Source organism: Scomber japonicus, chromosome 4 (assembly GCF_027409825.1).
Source record: "Scomber japonicus isolate fScoJap1 chromosome 4, fScoJap1.pri, whole genome shotgun sequence".
Taxonomy (NCBI): Eukaryota; Metazoa; Chordata; class Actinopteri; order Scombriformes; family Scombridae; genus Scomber; species Scomber japonicus.
In genome coordinates, this window is record NC_070581.1 from 6,359,196 (window position 1) to 6,378,284 (window position 19,089).

At 37.9% G+C, this 19,089-nt stretch overlaps 1 protein-coding gene across 1 annotated transcript in view; it reads right to left on the reverse strand.

Annotated features, from left to right (window-relative positions):
* Positions 1-19,089, reverse strand: part of LOC128357078 (collagen alpha-1(XX) chain-like) — a 44,267-nt gene that overhangs the window by 22,544 nt on the left and 2,634 nt on the right. Inside the window, exons 6-12 of the mRNA XM_053317317.1 lie at positions 18,590-18,673; positions 16,546-16,721; positions 16,072-16,201; positions 13,520-13,653; positions 8,361-8,397; positions 6,292-6,396; positions 2,726-2,869 (exon numbers count right to left, since the gene is read on the reverse strand). Of these exons, the coding sequence (XP_053173292.1) occupies positions 2,726-2,869; positions 6,292-6,396; positions 8,361-8,397; positions 13,520-13,653; positions 16,072-16,201; positions 16,546-16,721; positions 18,590-18,673 (810 nt within the window). The remainder of the gene's footprint in view (positions 1-2,725; positions 2,870-6,291; positions 6,397-8,360; positions 8,398-13,519; positions 13,654-16,071; positions 16,202-16,545; positions 16,722-18,589; positions 18,674-19,089) is intronic.

A 19,089-nucleotide genomic window follows, 5' to 3' on the forward strand; every position in this document is an offset into this window, starting at 1 on the left:
TAGAAATAAATACATAAATAAAATACATTTGCTGTGCTTAAATTGCTCAACCACTAACTTCCATACAATCACCACATTCAGTTGTTATCACAGGTGTCGTATTATACTCACCCGCCCAATTATATACACATACTTTATACATACCCCTTAACCCTATTTTGTATTTACTTTATGATAAGAAAAAAAAGCCCATTGAAACCTTTCCTGCTGTATTTCTATGACTCATTACTAAACACACAATAGTACCTTCTATAGAAATATACACATCTTATTGTATTTTGTAATGAAAAATGTGTTTATACGATATACACATTTCACTACCAGCAATTTAAAAAAGGATGTATACACAATAAAATGATGTTCTACTTTAAAGACTTAAAAAGTCATAAAAAGATACATCATGTTGGTATTATTATTATCAGTTATTGTGTTCTGATTGACACATGAGTTGCTGTCAGTTGAAATCAAGTGTTCATGATTTACTTACAGTTCATTCTACCTGAAGTGTAAAATGAACTGCTGTGACTGTGTGAAGAGTTTTGAAGATGCATGTAACCTGTGTGAAAGAAAAATCAGCAATTCATCTTTTGCAGTATGAATTTTGGTATCAAGCAGGTAAAAAAAAAATTAAACATGCTAAAAAAATAAGAGCATGTTCACTGTTTAGTATACTAAATCTCTGGCTTAACTCCTTCACCAGGTCCTGTTGGCAAATCCTCCCCTGGGGTTAAGGTCACCAACTGCAAATTGGGCGTGAAATTTTCCAAGGAAGGAAGAATTACCTCGACACAGTAACCTGCTATCACTGCTAAAGCTTGAAATAAGTACAGAGCCCAGAGGGGGCTTAAAGCAAAAAAAAAAAAAAAAAAAAAAAAAAAAAGACACTTCAGGAAGGAGTTCCCAGACTGCCATCATTCCAGCGTGTCAGCCTGTGTTACGAATTTTAATGTTGACGTGTGTTTCTGGCTTGTCCGGACACGCTCAACTCAACACAGTAACCTAATATCGCTAACACGGTTCACATGCAACCACGGGCTACATCCACGACCTTTACCAACCCCCAAGAAAGTATCAATCACGGTCCAACAATAAAATGTCAAAAGTGAAAAGGGGGATTGTAAATCAAGGGGAAAATGACAGACAGAGAGATGCGTTCGGATTGGCAGTGCTGGAGCCTGAGTCAGCGATATCTGAGGCATCATGAGGGGCTGATGAGTGTGTCAAATCTGTGGCTAATTTCCACAGAAAGATAAATCCACTAAATATAGATTCAATTCACCAAAATGCCCCAATCCTAGCTACCCTACCTGTTGAATGAGCTTTTAGACTACCGTTTCAACACACCCTTCCACTATGTAGTAAAAAGCCATTACCGGCTGTGTAATTTTACATATAGAGTTGTCTTTGTGAGTCATTGAAAACATAAAGAAACAAATGTTGGTGGGCAGATTTACAACCCTGGAACACACTTAGCTCATGTAAGTATACAGTATGTTCAAACACGTCCCACTTTTGGCCTGTAATTCGGTTAAAGTAGCATTTATACCCACCTACTTCATGTGTGTGTGTGTGTGTGTGTGTGTACTTGGGGTGGGGATTTGGTGGAGCCACTGTACACTCAAGTAAAGTGTTAAGAATGTCAAAAATGCACCACTTCCTATAATATGACACTGCTCGGGCTGTCATGTCTTGCCAATGTTATCTCACTCTGTACCAACTGAGTCAACAGCAGGGCTGCTGGTGTTTCTTTTCATCTCTTATTGATGCTGAACATCACATGGCGCTGGTGGACTTTTATGTCCTCTGGCATATGTCCCAGTTAATCACTATCTAAATTGATGGATTGCAGATTTTATTTTTAAAATACATACATATATATATATATATATATATATATATATACTAACTTGAATGAGATGGCCCATATAGATATGTAGTCATATACATATACATTAGGAAACTAACCTCATACCTCTTTATCATCCACCTCTTTTTTTTGTTGCATTAGTTTGTTTTTCTGTTTTGACCATTTAAAATGTTGCTCTACTTTATTTTGTTATTTTACTATTATCATCATCCTATAAGTTTTATATTCCTATTTTATATTATCTCTATTATCAGTTTCTTTTGTCTTTTGAATCTCTTTTTTAAACCTAGTTTTAGTCTAGCTTTCAATAAACTGTATCTATTTTATTTCATTTTAAATGTTTTGTCTTTTTAATCTATTTTAACCAGTTTTTTTACTTTAACTTTTAATAAACTTTTTTGTTATTCTCTCTCATTTTCATTTACTTATTTTTCTTACTTCATTTTTTATCACATATTTTGTGTAGCATGCATTGGTCTCAATTTTTGTTTTTTTCTTATTTTTATTCCTTTTCTTTATGTCATCAGTGTTCTACACCTGTTTTATCAGCTTGTCAATCAACTGTGAAGCACTTTGAACTACATTAACCTGTGTGAAAGGTGCTATATAAATAAAGTTGGATTTGATTTGAAAAGGTGTGTCTTAAAATTGCTTATTTTGTGTGACAACATACAAACACATCAATTATGTGAGAAGCTATTTTACATATTGGCAATCCATAATCCATCTGCAAATCTGTAGTATCTGTTCAAATCTACCATTATTTTTCTGCCATTACTGACTGCAAACATTTTGTTCCCTCTGCTCATCTGTCTCACTTTATTCTCTCTCTTCTCTACACCTCGCCGTGTTTCTTACTGGTGAATCGCCGCTTTGCCAGAAGTTTCTCTGTGGTCCCATTGAGAACGAGGACTTGGAGGGTGTATTCCTGACTGGAGTCCAGTCCTGCTACCGTCGCCCGTCCCCTTGTGGTGGTCAGCATGAGCTCTGGCTGTGGCACCTCTGAAAAAGAAAGAAAGAAAGAAGTATTTTGGTTTGGTTTAGTAAACGGCTGCCAAAGTGCTGGAGTCTAAAGGGAAAGGCAGAGCATCCAAAGTATTCAGGATAAAGAGGAGAGAGGGCTTATATTTTATTTTTGTTCTTAGTTTTATTTGAATGTATCATTGAATGCTTTCATTTGTTTCATTTTTATCGTTCTTAAGTATGTAGGAATCAGAAATTCCCCCTAATTAGCAACACCTATTGACTTGATGTATGCTCTAACACAAATAAATCAAAGGTTTCACTTAGTATCTTGTCATTCTGACTCACTATGAGCATTTTTATTTTTGTCATGAAAAACTCATCATGTAATGTATTTATCATTATATATTATTGGCTTCCAAAAGTAGTAGTAGTAGTAGTAGTAGTAGTAGTAGTAGTAACCTTTATTTATACCCAAGGCATCATTGAGCATGACCCTCATTTACAATGACATCGAGACAATCACAAAGACAGAAAAGGAAAACAACAGCAAAAAATACAATTATTCAAAGCAATTACAAGTAGATGTTGGGATGTTTAAGATTACTTTTTAAAAATATCCAAAGGGTATAAGATTGTTTATTTTAAGGAGGTGCTGCATTTTTTTCTATGAGTCAGGTGTGTTTAAGTTAAAAGCAGTTCTTTAAGCAGTTTGGTTAAGTCCATCTGGGTGATAGAGCAGTTCTGAAAGGTAATGTAGTCATTTTTCTATGACAGCGTTATTGATAAGAGATACCAGTGAGTATCAACATTACCATACAGAATACAATGAAGTATACCATAAACATCTCCAGTAATGCACTTATGGCAGAGTGATCTACCGAATGAAGAGGTTTGAGAGTTGAAGAGGAACAATAAACAACATCACAACAACCCTTTTCCTAGAAGACATGGACTATGTAAACTACACACACACACACGCACACACACACATTAGTTTGCTCGTGCAGCGACTGCCAAAACATGACCGGGACAGATTACTCCCCACTTAGCCCCTCCGAAGCAAAAAATGAGCAGGGGAGTTTTCAGCAACTCATTGTGTGATCACTGTTTCTTTGCTTTTCTTTCTTATACAAATGATACAACACTTCTTCATCTGTCCTCTGCCTCACACATGTTGCAACATTCAGCAATTCTTTTTATTCTTTCTTCTTTTTCCCCCCTCAGAATTGTACAACACGCCACCACCCCACTTTAATCTAATCTATACACCACCTTTTCATCCTCTCACTGCCCCTCCTCCCCCTGAGGAACGGCAAATCTCCTGTTGGACTGAATTCTTTATCTAAGCCCCCTCTCTATGTATCTTTTAGACCTGCCTGGACTTAGCTGCACAAAGTGGAATGGGAGATAAGAGGGTGACAGGGAGAAAACAATGTCAGGGAAGATGCTAGAGGGGCAGTGAGAAGCACAGACGTGAAGGGAGGCGGGAGGAGGAGAGGGAGGAGAGGGAGCCGCGTTCTTATCCGATTCCTGTGAAGCAAGAGCGCTGACAAACTGATGGCAGTCTGGATTACAGTGACATGAAAGGCAGTGCGCCACTTTCACAGCACATTTATATGCTGTTTCCAACAAGAGATGGAGGGATGGAGTGAAGGCTTGAACTTCCATAGACTGATAAAAAAGGATCTGGTCAGACTGGGAGTAAAGCTTGGCTAATCCATTTTTTGATAACAGATGTTCACTGTACTGTACTTTTATAAAAGGAGCAATCATACAATGATGCAAAAACAAATCTTTCAGAGTAGGAAGGTTATTCTGCTCTGCCCCAAAAAGAGTCATTTGTTTTAAGGAGTATTTTTATCAAATGTCTAAATCTTGAAAATGAATAATGTCTCCATTAGAATACAGGAAAGCTGCTTTATAACATTTGCTACATATTCCTCAGTTTTTAAATAAGAAAGACATTCTGAATCAAAGGTTAACCAATATTGATTAACCCCTTACATACTGTTCATATCTTTATGGAACTGTGGGGTTTATTGTATAACCATTAGAGCCATCAGTCTTCACTGCTACAACTACTATCTGAAACAACTATACAACAACTATATGAAACTATTAACTATTCATTCAACATAAAGCCATGTCAATAGACAAAGGTCAAATTTTACCCAGGATAGACTCAATGGACAAAAATTTGTAGCACCATTTTTAAAGGTCACAAAACTTTGAACCACTGTTGAGGCAGGAAGAGACACGCGGTATAATAAAGGCAATTTCAAGTTAGACCTATGCACACTCCTGTGAAGCTTTTAGCCATTACTATGAATGGATCGAAAATGTCTTCAATTCAACAAAAGGGACCCAGAGCCTTGTACTGTAATAACAGTCATTACTTTGGCTTACAGCTGAAAGGTGTTTGAATGGCTTGGTTTCAATACAGTCAAGTCTGTAAAGTCCTCTAACTGTGAGTAGAATATGGCTTATATTTTATTTTTTCTTTATTCTATGGAATTTTAATCATTCTTTTTTAACTTTATTGTAATTTGAGCCGGAAAAGGTACATTTCACTGTGTTTTACTGTGTTTAACTGTATACATGACGTGCTTGTCACAATTTTCAAGTGTGTCTTAAAAACAACAGTAAGGTGTCCATATGTAGACTGAAACATGTCTTCCTTGCTGTAATCATTCCTCATGATCGTATTGACTATTGAAAGTGATGGAGGACAAAATCCACAGTCCTCCTCCTGTGGAAAAATGTATTTAAAAGGTGATCTGAAGCTAATATGAAGCTTCAGTCATCCAAATGAGTCAAATCAAGTCTTCTATGTTTCAACGTTACAGTGTTTTTAGTACCAAAGTCCCTCTTTTTGTTACTATACTTCCACCACAGCTCAACAGGGAAACACAGAGGGAATTAGATGCTAAAAAGACTGTAAATGTGTCAGATATCACTTGATATGACTAACTCAGACTGCTGAAGCCTCATATTAGCTTCACATCTACTTTTAAATGACTGTGTGGACACAATGTGAATGTTGGCTCCCATCACTTACATTAAAAGCACATTTGAAGAAAATCCTTTAATAGTCAGTATGAACAGGAGGAATGATTACAGTGATCAACTGTTGTTTTAAGACAGACTTGAACCTGTTTAACTCTTTCACTACAGGAGACGTGATGAGGACATCTGCATTACATAGCCTGAACTATTATACCCACATGTGACTGTTGAACATCTGATTCAAAATCCATGATCATTCATCTGCTTCAACAGCCTCCACTCTTCTGAAAAGGCTTTACAGAAAGATTTTGGAAACCTGCCACAATGATTTGACCCACTCAGTAGTTTATATCACAATTGTGTTGTTAATATATGTTATTACGGAAGATAATTACATGAAAACATCACTTGAGATTACTGTCAGCACTTTAGCATAGCTAGCAGAGCCTCACCTGAGATGGGTCTCACTCGGACCTTGTAGCCCTGAACGGGTCCGTCAGCTTCCTTCCATTTCATCTGCAGTCTGTCCTCAGACAGGACTGTCAGTTTAAGGCGACCTTAACATGCACAGTGACAGAGGGGAGAAAACAAAAAAAAAAGTCAGGTTAGCATGTGTGTGAGTGTGCATGTTGCCTAATGAAGAATTTGGGTCAAGAGAAAAGGGGAAAGAGCCTGACAGTTGATGTCTTTTTAAAGATCAAAGAAACAAGCTGTGACACTTTCTGCATGTCTCCTGTTGTCCAAGACGTCCTAACCCCATTTTGCCCCCCCCCAAAAATCAAATCCGTCTCTTGTTTCGACTTCATCTCCATAATTTCCAGCAAGGGGCTTCCCAACAAGCAGTGTCTTTCATTATTCCTATCCTCTTGCCCCTCTGTCCATCCCCTCTCTCCAGCTGCCCCCCCTTCATCCATCAAAGCGTGCCCTGTCCTCTCCTCTGGTGTAGAAACAGGAACAGGACGCTGGTTTGGGGCTACGGGGTCAAAGGTCGTGTCAGAGGAAACGTCACAGAGTTACAGTGTGTCAGGGGGGTTTTGTATGTAATACATGGAGGAGGGGTGATGGGGGGGGGCGGAAGCAAAGAAGACAGAGGAGCGCAGACATGAACGGCATGAATCATAGAACTTTGTCTTTGTTACTTCTGTGGATGTATGACCCTCAGCACTCAACAGCATGCATACATGTATGTGTGTGTGTGTGTGTGTGTATGTGTGTGTGTATTTGGGTCAGGGCCTCTGGAGGGTCTTCAGCTTCTTGGGTGCCTGGCAGAGGATCAGATAGGGTCTGATGGGGATTTAGAGAGACCGGGGTCAAGGTCTAACAGGCCTACTAACAACAACAACTTTTCCAGACAGGCGAGCAGATATGCGAGTCCAAGGACAGTGACTGTGTTGTCCTCCCTGATTTGTGGTGTAAGAGCAGCTGGTTGCGGCTGTCGTGTTTTAGTGTTGCACAGAAATAATAAGCCCTCTGACTCTTTCTGACTGTTGCTTTTCTAAAATGTGCTATAAAATAACCAGTGTGATAAAAGAAATCCCCTAATTCTAGACAGCCGATCATATAATTGTAAAGCATTCTGATTGATTGTTCTTATTATCAAGCAATAGAAAAGGGCTGGGCATATTAATTACATATTCATTATTAATTAGTAATAATCCCATTTTCATGATAATGTTATTTAATTACCAAGTAGTACAGTGTTGGCATCAGTAGGAGCGATTTATTAATATTTAAATGACCTTTTTCATGTATAAGAGTAATATGTTTTTCACACAGTATGTCCTTGCTTGAAATATGCAACAGTAACATTGTGCTTGATTTCTAAGCTGACATTTAGCTTTTTAATGACTACATTATTTAGAATTAAGGACAATATATTGTCTGCTTTACGGCAAATTAGGATAGGCAACTCTAAACAATATAATAAATGATGCTTTATTAGTGTATAAACGTATTAGGTTGATAAATAGACTATAGTGAATGGAGTTGCATGTATCAAAATACATAAAATGATTAGTGTGTTAGAGCCTCATTGAAATGTGGTTCAGCTGGGTATCTGTGTTTATGTTGTCTGATATAGGCTGATATTTTTTTTTAGAGATATAGGTAGAATTTTATGTATATTTGATCCTTTTTCTTAATTAAAGTATAATATATAAGGTTATAACATGATACAATTTAATATGTCATGTTTAATATATACCTATGTTTTTTTGTTCTTTGTTTTTTATTCATACTTATTTATAATTATTACATTTCCATTGAAGTTTACTGTTTCAGTGCACTGATTTCATTTTATTGTTAAACTGTAAAACATCACTCCTCCATTGAGATCATTGCAAAAAATGTACGTATATAGTACATATAACATTATTTGAAGATATATAGACATACAATTCTTTTACTCTCTCATTTCACCACAGGTAATGATAATCACATGGTGTCATCTCCACCTGTCACCTGTGACATACTCTCATATAGAAAGTCAGTAGAGCTATATCTGTCACAAAGAGCACTTTACCTTGGCCACGGACGCCTGACAGCAGCAGGACACTGAGCAGGAAACACAGCATTAGCAAAGATGATGATGATGATGGTGATGATGATGAAGCTAGGAGGTGAGGAGACATGAGACAAGTGGAGCCTGGAAACATGAACAAAAATGGTATGAATGTTTCAATAGGATTATTATTTATGTATATATTCATATCATATTATATCACATTGAAAAAAGAATCAGTTGATTTGGCTGGTGTGTAAAAACCTTGTATCTCTTGTTGATTGATAGAAATGTACTTGGTTGATCAGTTAATGATGATTTAAACCAATTTTCAAGCAAAACTGATTAAAAAAAACACTTTTTCTAGCTTAGAATTACATGAACAAAATTGAATTACTGAGAATACAATCAGCAGATGAATTGATAATTAAAACAATTTCTTGTCTCATCTCAATAAAGTCAAACTATTCTGACTGACATTATGATTTTGAAGAGGTTTCTTGCCACGGTAACACTTGGCAAATAAAATGCAGGTATACAATTCTATTTTGGTGAAAAAAACAACAACACACCATTTGTGAAATTACATGTTTTTTTACCAACAAAAAGTTCAATCCTGACTCCCTTTTTTTCCCGTGGGAACTCTTATGGCTGACTCAGACTACAGGTGCTTCAGCGTTCGTCCCCATGCAGACTTCACACAGTTAATGACACACGCACACACACACACACACAGGGCTGTAATATTAACAAACGTGCAGCTCTTTAAAGAGGTCATAAAACATACATGCCTCTGTCTGAGAGGAGGAACATTTAACAGGGTACACTGAATGCCTCTAGACCCACTGACCTGATTACCTGCAGGTTATAAAATCATTAGAGGAGGATGATGTGTAAATCTAACGCACAGGTTACATAATTAGAACGTTTCTAGGATAGATAGTCAATAGTTGCTGTGCATTGTTTCCACTCTGCTACAATACATCTCTATACAGACATCATAACTAGGTATCATTTGCATTTGGGAGTCATGAATCAAAAAGTCTAAGGACTGCAGCTCATCTTTTTTATATTTCAATTGAGTTTTTAAAAGCCTGACCCCAACAAAAAAAAAGAAAAAGAAAGCTAAATGGACTGGAGAGCTGCAGGAAATTATGTTAAGTAGTGTGGGCAGGTGATATTTAGACAACAAAGGCAAAAACGCTGACATTTGCTCCTTGTGAATAACAACATTGTTCAGTAAAGTGCAGACTGAACAAGGCTGCAATAAACTGCCCGGTAAAGCAGCGATTATACTGGAGCTCACAGCCCTGCCAGTGTGAGAAAAGTGAGTAAAACGAGTCAAATCAGCATTGCTCCTGTGAGTCTTAGTTCAGGCCAGCTGATACAGACTCATGTGCAGTATGTGACGAGACTATGTTGCTCTTTTTCTATGTTTTTCCGATGCTTCACATGTGCCTGCTTGCCTGAATGTTGCCATGTCTGAATTACACTGGAGTCGCATGTTGTGCATACCTGTCTACAACTCTCTCTCTCTCTCTCTCTCTCTCTCTCTCTCTCTCACACACACACACACACACACACACACACACATAAAGAGAGAGAGAGAGAGAGAGAGAGAGAGAGAGAGAGAGAGAGAGAGAGAGAGAGAGAGAGAGAGAGGAAAAGATGACTATTATTATGCAATGCATTGTGGAGGTGGATCAACTTGCCAAGACGATGGATTAAAAAGTTTCCTCTTAGTCTTACCCCTTTTTTTCATTTTTGTATACAATTGAATGATAAAATAATATAAATACACATATATAATATTAAACAGCAAAAGTAGGTACTTTTTAACTGCCTCTGAACCAACACTTTAATGTTATATTTCTTTATGGAATCATTTAATTTTGAGCAGTAGACATTTCAATCCGGTTTAATTCTGCTAATTCGGACAGATGTTTTCATTTTCAGTGATTTAAATAGGACTTAATAATAATAATTTGGCTTTGACGCACTTTTTCTTTAATTATGCAAACATATTTCTTTCAGAGGTGGCAAATGGGCTGTTGCCAAGCAACACATAAGAAGCTGTAGGCTATATTTGGGCTAGTTTGGCTAACCTACCTGTCCCCAGGTAGTGTTTCCCAGGTAGTGTATCCCCTCCTCGGGTATTTTCAAACCGTTTGGAACAATGGACAGCAGCAACACTTTCTAAATGAAGTTTCTAGTCTAGTCTTGAGAGTACCACAAAGAGAAACGGTGCTTACCCTCACTTTAACACAGCTACTTTTTTCCTCGGGACTGTCGGCGGCGCCAGGTGAGGTGTTACCTGTCTGTCTGTCCGGGTTAACCCTTCACTGCATTCCAGAGGTGGGATGTCAACACGCACCAGTTCCGCCGGACTGTGTGGCCAGCTCCCTTACTGCAGGTTGAATCGGAACTTTCCGGTGTGAAATCCGAAACTTATGTGAAATAAGGCCCTCCTGCTGCTCCGACATGGGCGTGGTGCTCCGAAGAAAACTAGAAATTTTCTCCAGGGCAAGGCCGGCAGAAGCAGACATATAGGGTGGGTTATGGTAATGTGGGACATTGACTAATGTGGGACAACTAAGCTCCAGAGAATCTCTTTTTCTATTCAATTCTTTTAAAGCTAAGTGTCAACATACAGGCTACTGTTTTTTTAAACTATCTGAAAGCAAAACATATTGAAAGACCAAATATTGATATGCACATTTCCAAATGTGTTGGCAGATAAGGCTGCTTAATAAATCAAAGTATTACTAAGTCTAAAAACTAGTAACCCACATTAGAAAAGTTCTGACACATTTTGGCTCAAGGAACATTAATATATATGCCATAATATATAAAAATTGTCATCTGATTTAACAAGGAAACATCTCAGGGATTTCATAATATTAGGTATTGATATAATGTATTGGATTCATATGTGAATATGGTAAACAAGTCAGAATTGCAAAAAGTATCCAACATTACCCTAATCCACGTCCTACTTAATGACACAATACAGTCTTATGAGGGCTTGCCCAGTGCCATTGATTGTATGGCTTAACTATCTCATAACTAAGTGAGATGTTGCTGTGAAGGCTACCCCCCCCCCCCCTTCTCTCAATCATCTATTTTTCCATGATGACTGCAAGCTTCAATCATTTCCAAAGAGCTGTGTTAGAACCTGACCATACTCTGAGGCTACATCACGAGTCTAGCCTGGCAGGTCAACCAGGTGCACGGCTGATAATAAAGAAGTCATTTGTGTTTAACTTACTGCAGCGAACTGAATCACAGGCGGTAATATGTCAAATCTGAAGGGTCTTGCAGGGGGGATAAACCGATGACTAAGAGTGTAGACATTTTCACATTTGTGCACACGTACTCTTTTCTCCAGCCATAACTGAGCAGTAGGAGTAGTGGATTAGATTAGAATCAGTTTATAGGAGACTTGTGCTCCCTGTGGAACTACACTTAATCTAGTTAAGTGTAAATAAACTGAATTAGGGCAATGAGAGCTCATGTTTGCAGTGTGTGTGGGTAAATGTAATCAAATGAATGAGCTGGGATGCAATAAGATCTTGAGTTGATAAGGAAAGAGGTGATGGGTAAGACATGTTGGAGTGTGCCACACCACACATGAACATATTACTTCTTTTTCTACTTTATTTCCTCTTCGGATTGCAACAATGCTGCATTTTGTAAAACATGACGAAAAAAAAGAAGAAAAAAAAAGAAATTCATGAACACAAGAACCGCAGCTACATAATCACTGATTAAGTCATGATGGCTTTTTGAAAATAGCTCTTTAAATGAGTCTTCTTGACTATTATGTTAACAAGGCACATTAAGGTATAATCATGACATCACTTCAAATACCCAGCAATATAAATAAACTGTCTCTGACCCCATGACTCCTCATTTCAATTCAATTCATTCTCATTGTCAGTTTCAGCAGGGTTAGCCTTTTGAAGTAGTAAATGTCATTAAAACAGACTACATTAGTTGTGCCAATATGAAGACATACATCTCAATATCTCATTCAGAGGGGCTTGTTTTGTCATCGAAGCTGACATCACCCTGACCTGATAACCTTTGTAATGATTATAAACATACAAAATGTCTATTTAACTAGTAGGAATGAATCTCCGTTTAAAAGCCTTACTCATGCAGCTTCATGTCAGTTATTATTAACACATAACTTCAGATCCTGTAGGGCTGAAACATGTTGATTCTTAACTGTGTTGATTTGAAAACTAATCTGCAATTATTTTGATCACTTATTAGTAATTTAAATAACACTTTAAGCTAAATATTACCAAGTCCAGCCTCTAAAATGTGAGGATGTGGTACTTTGCTTTGTTTCATGTGATAGCAACTACATATGTTCAGGTTTTGACATGCAGAGTAATCAATAATAATTATTCTTAGTTGCAGCCCTACGGATCATGTTGATGTATTCATGTCAAATTGTGTCAGCTGTGATATCTGCCCGCCAAAAAACATAACCGAGACATCTGCAAAAAATTAGGAATGTGAGTGAGTATATTATAGAACTGCTGTTAATCCAGGTTTATACATCAAAATAACTTAAAGATGTCCTTTGCTTAGGAATGAAGGAAAGAAATCATGTAATCTGACATTGGAGTACTGTCGCTCTCAGTCTGCATTACAGGGATACCAGGACACTTTAAAGTCTAGTTCATTTTTCTCTACCAGATATTTGTCCTTCACATTCCTAACACAGAACATCATTACAGTTCTAGATACTGTATAACAGAGTAAGAAGAGTATTCCCACAGTGTGACATGTATATGGCAAAGAAAAATGACCCTCTACAATTCAAGGTGTCAAAAATATCCCTTTAAAGCTCTAATAATCTCTTTCCATACATCATACTTTGTTGACATGTGCATGTATTAGCTCAATTTTTTAAGCTCCCCTCGGGCAGAAAGATCATAACTTGTGATGAGTCCACAGGTTAAAAAAGTACAGCTCGTGATGAAGACCTGGCCTGGTGGAAGAGAAGAGCTTGAGAGAAAGAGAGGCTGTTGTGTCTTTTTGTGGCAGTGAGATGCAAACAAAGAAGTTTTTTTTTGGAAGCGCTCCTCTGTCGTCAAAGTTGAGAACTGTCTGGAGGAAAGAGCAGCATTGGCACAGTCTGGACCTCGCAGGCCCTGGTGAGGTCAGTGCAGAGTGATTTCTTGCTCTTCATCTTCGTCATCGGCGGGCGAGTCTTCTCTTTCGTCCCCGTTCTGTCGCAGTAACGGAAGCTCGAGCTCCGGGCTTTTGCTGCTGAGCTGCCTTAAAGAAGGGCCCTTATCTGAGAAAAAATAAGTAAGAAATAGACATTGTAAAGTGATCATCACTCCGAGCATAATAACTAAGTATATACCTCATTTAAAAGTGCGCTACTAGACCTTTAACCAAAACAAGTAGGAGTGAGCATATTATTCTGGTTTTAGCTGCACATCATTGGCTCCCAGTATCTTTTACAATAGATTTTAAGCTTCTTTTACTTGTTTTTAAATCTCTAAATCAGGGGTGTCAAACATACAGCCCGTGGAAGTATGAAAATTGCAGGGAAAAAAAATTCAAATTTTTCTGCTGCTTCAGAGGTCTATTTTCCACCATGACCAGAATATAGTTCTCTGAAAAACAATGAATATACATTGCAGTCATATTCAAATCATTGATATACTGAACATTGTGCATTGTTAAAATTGCACAAATTTTTCTGAAGATGTATCAGGCTGTTCATCTGTTTTGTAAATAGTTTATTACGGTAAAGTTATAATATACAGCGGGTAAAATAAGTATTGAACACATCACCATTTTTCTCAGTATAATATATTTCCAAAGGTGCTATTGACATGAAATGTTCACCAGATGTCAGTAATACCAAGTAATCTACACATACAAAGAAACCAAAATAAATAAATTCAGAAATTAAGTTCTGTGTAATAAAATGGAATGACACAGGGAAAAAATAGTCAACGCACTTAGTGAAATGTATTTAATACTTAAGAAAAAGTCTTTGTTGGTAATGACAGCTTCACGACTTAATTCCATAGATTTTCTATTGGATTCAAGTCAGGTGATGGGCCATTGTAGCAGCTTTATTTTTCTTCCTCTGAAACCAATTGAGAGTTTCCTTGGCTGTGTGTTTGGCGTCATTGTCTTGCTGAAATGTCTACCCATGTTCATCTTCATCATCCTGGTAGATGGTGGCTGGTTTTTATCAAGAATGTCTTGGTACATTTTTCCATTCATCCTTCAATTATATGAAGTTTGCCAGTGTCGTGTGCTGAAAAAACAGCCCCACACCATGATGTTCCCACCTCCAAACTTCACTGTTGGTATGGTGTTTTTGGGGTGATGTGCAGTGACCTCCAAACATGGTGGTATTATGGCATCTAAAGAGTTCAATTTTGGTCTCATCTGACCAGACTTCTCCCAGTATTTCACAGGCTTGTCTAAATGTTGTGCAGCAAACTTTAAACGCGCTTCAACATGCTTTTTCTTCAGCAATGGAGTGTTGCGTGGTGAGCGTGCATACTGGCCATGGTGGTTGAATGCATTACTTATTGTTTTTCCTTTGAAACAATTGTACCTGCTAATTCCAGGTCTTTCTGAAGGTCTCCACAAATAGTCCTTGGCTCTTGGACAACTCTTCTGATCATTATTTTCGCTCCTGTCAGAAATCTTGTGAGGAGCACCTGGTCGTGGCTGGTTTAAGGTAAAAAGGTGTTGTTTCCACTTCCAGATTATGGCCCCAGCAGTGCTCACTGGAACATTCAGAAGCTTAGAAATCTTTCTGTAAGGTTGCGAAGGTCTTGTGAGAGCTCTTTACTTTTACCCATCATGAGATGTTTCCTGTGTGACACCTTGGTAATGAGACACCTTTTTATTGATCATCAGTTGAGAATGAACCAGTTGATATTGATTTGGAAGTGTCAGGATGGCTGTTATTTCTGTTCTATTACTGATACATTTTAGTGTTATGCCTTTTTGCACCTCTCATTCTTCATGTGTTCAACACTTTTTCCCTGTGGCATTTCACATTATTACACATAACTTCATTTATGGACACCTATGGTTTGATTTCCGTGCAGGTGTGGATTACATGGGTTGTTACCGATGTCTGGTGAAAATTCGATGTCAATAGCACCTTTAGAAATATATTTACTGAGAAAAATGTTGACGTGTTCAATACTTATTTTACCCGCTGTATATCATATATTATTTGTAGGTTAATATGTAATGGTTTTACTGGTCTGGCCCACCTGAGATCAAATTGGGCTGTATGTGGCCCTTGAACTAAAATGAGTTTGACATCCCTGCTCTAAATGGGTTTTGGGGACCGGTCTACATCGACTCTCTGTTGTGTACAAATTGTGTAATTTTATTATTTTATTGATTTATTAGCTGTTGTTTTATTGTATTGTATTGTAGGTGCTCCATAAATAAAAGGTTATTATTAAGTTTATAAGAACAGAAACTTGAAGCCTCCAGTGTGCGTCAGTAACCAGGCTACAGTGGGCTTCCTCCAGTAAGATGATTTCTTCAATGTCATGGAAACGGGAAAAAACTTGATTACTTTAATTGGAGGAGTGAAATAGAAAGATTCGATTTTCCCCAAACTAGATTTCTCTATCCTGTGTATGTGAGCAGTGTGCATGACTCAAGACTAAAAGGCAGGAAAGCATTTGTTAAAAAAACTAATTATAACAATCCTTACTTTTGGAATAATATGTCTTGAGTCCCACGTGTAATGAAATGCCACACAGGCACACGACGAATCCAAGCCAATTTAACATGCTCATTTTATCTCCCATCAGAGCTGCTGCCAAAAGCAGAGTGCACACCTCCTGCGAGAAGAAGAGACAATAAGAGGAGAGGTAGAAAGGGTGTATTAGATAGGTCTGAACAAGACGAGCATTGTAGCTCCATGTGAGTGGAATGCTTCAGACTTTGAAAAGGTCAGCTACAAAAAAATAGCGTGCTCAATTAGATTACAGCTGACCTAGAAACTTAAAGGCGAAAGAGTCTGCTGAGAGTTTTGAAATAAATACTCTTCTATTTTAAAAAATGTGTTTTTCTTCTCTGGAACTTTCTATTATGTGGCGATTCCAAAGCAAACATAATAAACTTAGCTGAATCAGATTCTGTAGCTCGTTGGTTCAGTTTTGTTTTTTGTTTTTTTAAGAAGTACCTTAAAGATCCCTGATATGGATAAAGTGAGGCTGGAGGTTCGGGCGACTAGCAGGAACTCCGAGAAGCCCAAACCGAAGGCCAGCACGCCGCCGATGCTCAGTAAGAAGAGCGAATGGAGGAGAGGTGAGGGCCCCGACGCCCGGAATAACTTCTCTGAGGTACTGAGGCTCAATGCTGGAGGCAGATGGGAGACAATGAGGACAGAGATGTTGAACAGTGGCGATATTTGCATGACATTCAAAACAGCAATGCAAGTTCGAAATGTACTTATGGCACTGTCACACTTTGTTATTCCACATATTCTTCCAACTCCTGTTAGGCTATTAATATTCCAGATTTTCAAAGCCTAATTCATTGTAAAGTTAGTATAAAAGAGAAAGAGAGGAAGATAGTTACGTTAAATGCCTGAATGACTGAACAATTGTAGATTTGAGTGACAGAACAATGAAAGAAAGACAGATCATCATACGACCACTGCTGTCATCATTCCTCTTGTTCATACTGACCTTTAGAAGATCCCTTCATAATACGCTTACAATATAAGTGATGGAGGACAAAATCCACAGTCCTCCTTCTAAAAATGGATTGAAGCGAACATGAAGTTTCAGCCGTCCAAATGAGTCAAATCAGGCATTTCAAAGTTACACTCTTTTTAGTGGCACATTCATGATGTTTACACAGGCTCCACCTCGTCATCATCACTGCCAAAATCGCATAATGGCTGGTTTATTAGTGTGGAAAAGAATGTAGATAATGATCTGATATTCTGCCTGTGGCCACCTGTTGCTTTGATATCAAAACATGAAAAGCCAAGTGTGCAGAAATGTGAGAAGTTGTGATATTTATTATGCGACACAAGTCAAACTATGGGGCTGTCCCTATGCTCACGCTTAACAACAGCAGCTAGTAGGTAGATGTGTTCCACTGTCTCAGCCTTTTTTCACAGTTGTCATAGAGGGAAAAGTGCAGGTGTAACTAATCACATAAATAATGGCTCTGCTCTATTCAAGTGTTAAATCATGTCAGCGTGACGGTGAGCCAGCAGCTCAACGCAACGCAGCCATCATCTGTTTTTCCTGCTGTGATGTATCAAAATATGAAGTCTGTTCATTTGCAAGATGATTTTATGACACAAATAAACAAACAGAGTTGAGATTCACATGTTGGATTTCGTATTATTCCTCATCTCCAAACATTACCCAATTATGGCAGAACCTCCACAGATGTTGTTATCGCCTAAAGCCTAACCTATCATTAGCCCAGTGAGCTCTATTTAATTGCTTTAATTACAGGATTCATTGCAGTGTTTCCCATTCATTCATTTATTTGTAGCGGCTAGTTGCAATATTAATTGCTACATACTTATTATTATCTAGCTCATTAATTAAAAAAATGGGAAAAATCTTATCTCAAAGCATTGATTTGCTCTGCACCCTTGCCCTGCTCTCTCTCTCTCTTTATCTCGCTCTCTCTCCCACACACACACACACACACACACACACACACACACAGCAGACTGTCTGTGAACAGCCTCCTCCTATCTGTGCACACTGTGAATCAAAACATGATCGTGCGTGGGAGGAATGATTGTTGTTGGCTTTTCCCTGCAGAGAGGACACTGGCTGCATTCCTGACTGGATTCAAACCGCTGTTCATGAATAGTTAGTATCATAAACACCTACACAAAAAACTGATGCACGCAACTTAACCCCGACGAGTGAGTCCATGTTCTTAACTCAACATTGTTAGCACACTGTACATGGCTGCAGTGAAGCAGCTAATTGGAATGCTGATCAGTTAATCACATTTATGCGTGCTGATGAACTTCCAAATACTTGTGGCCTTTAACAAACACTTGAACATGGTGCAATTTAGAAATTTGCTGCATGAGTAGGTACTCCACTACCTCAAGTGTTAGTGTTGGGGGTGGAATAATTAGTTTCATGAAGATAAGAGCCTGTAAAGAGAGGTCTGTGACATGTGAAATCTTTCAGTGAGAGACAAACAGATTGAAGATAACTAACCCACACACTACATCTCACCTTCATTATACAGGAAGAGGGGAAAGAGGCAGAGGAACATGACAGGCTGGAGGTGGTACATGGCATCTACTGGGTTCTGAAGACCTGGGGGAAGATGGAATATGAAAAAATGAGCTTCAGAAGGAGGAAAAATGAGGTAAAAACCTTTTGAAAAATATATTTCTTTTCTTTTATTGCATTTCATTTTGAAGTATTATTTGATGCTTGCTGCTCTTGAGGAAGGTGGAAACTTTGAAAACCCTATGGCATACAGCAAACAGACTTTTAAATATGAAATAAAATCTAAATAGATTTTTTTTTAATGTAATTTTTTATGAATTTCAATTTACTACAATCATTTAAATCTGTACTGTACTGTGGGACTAATAAAGGAATATCTTATCTTTATTGATTTACTTTAACTAATTGGCATGTTAATTAAATGTTATTATGTTGTACCACTGGGTGACACAGCTGATCACATCACTAAAAAATGTTGTCATCACTATGTAGCAAGATGT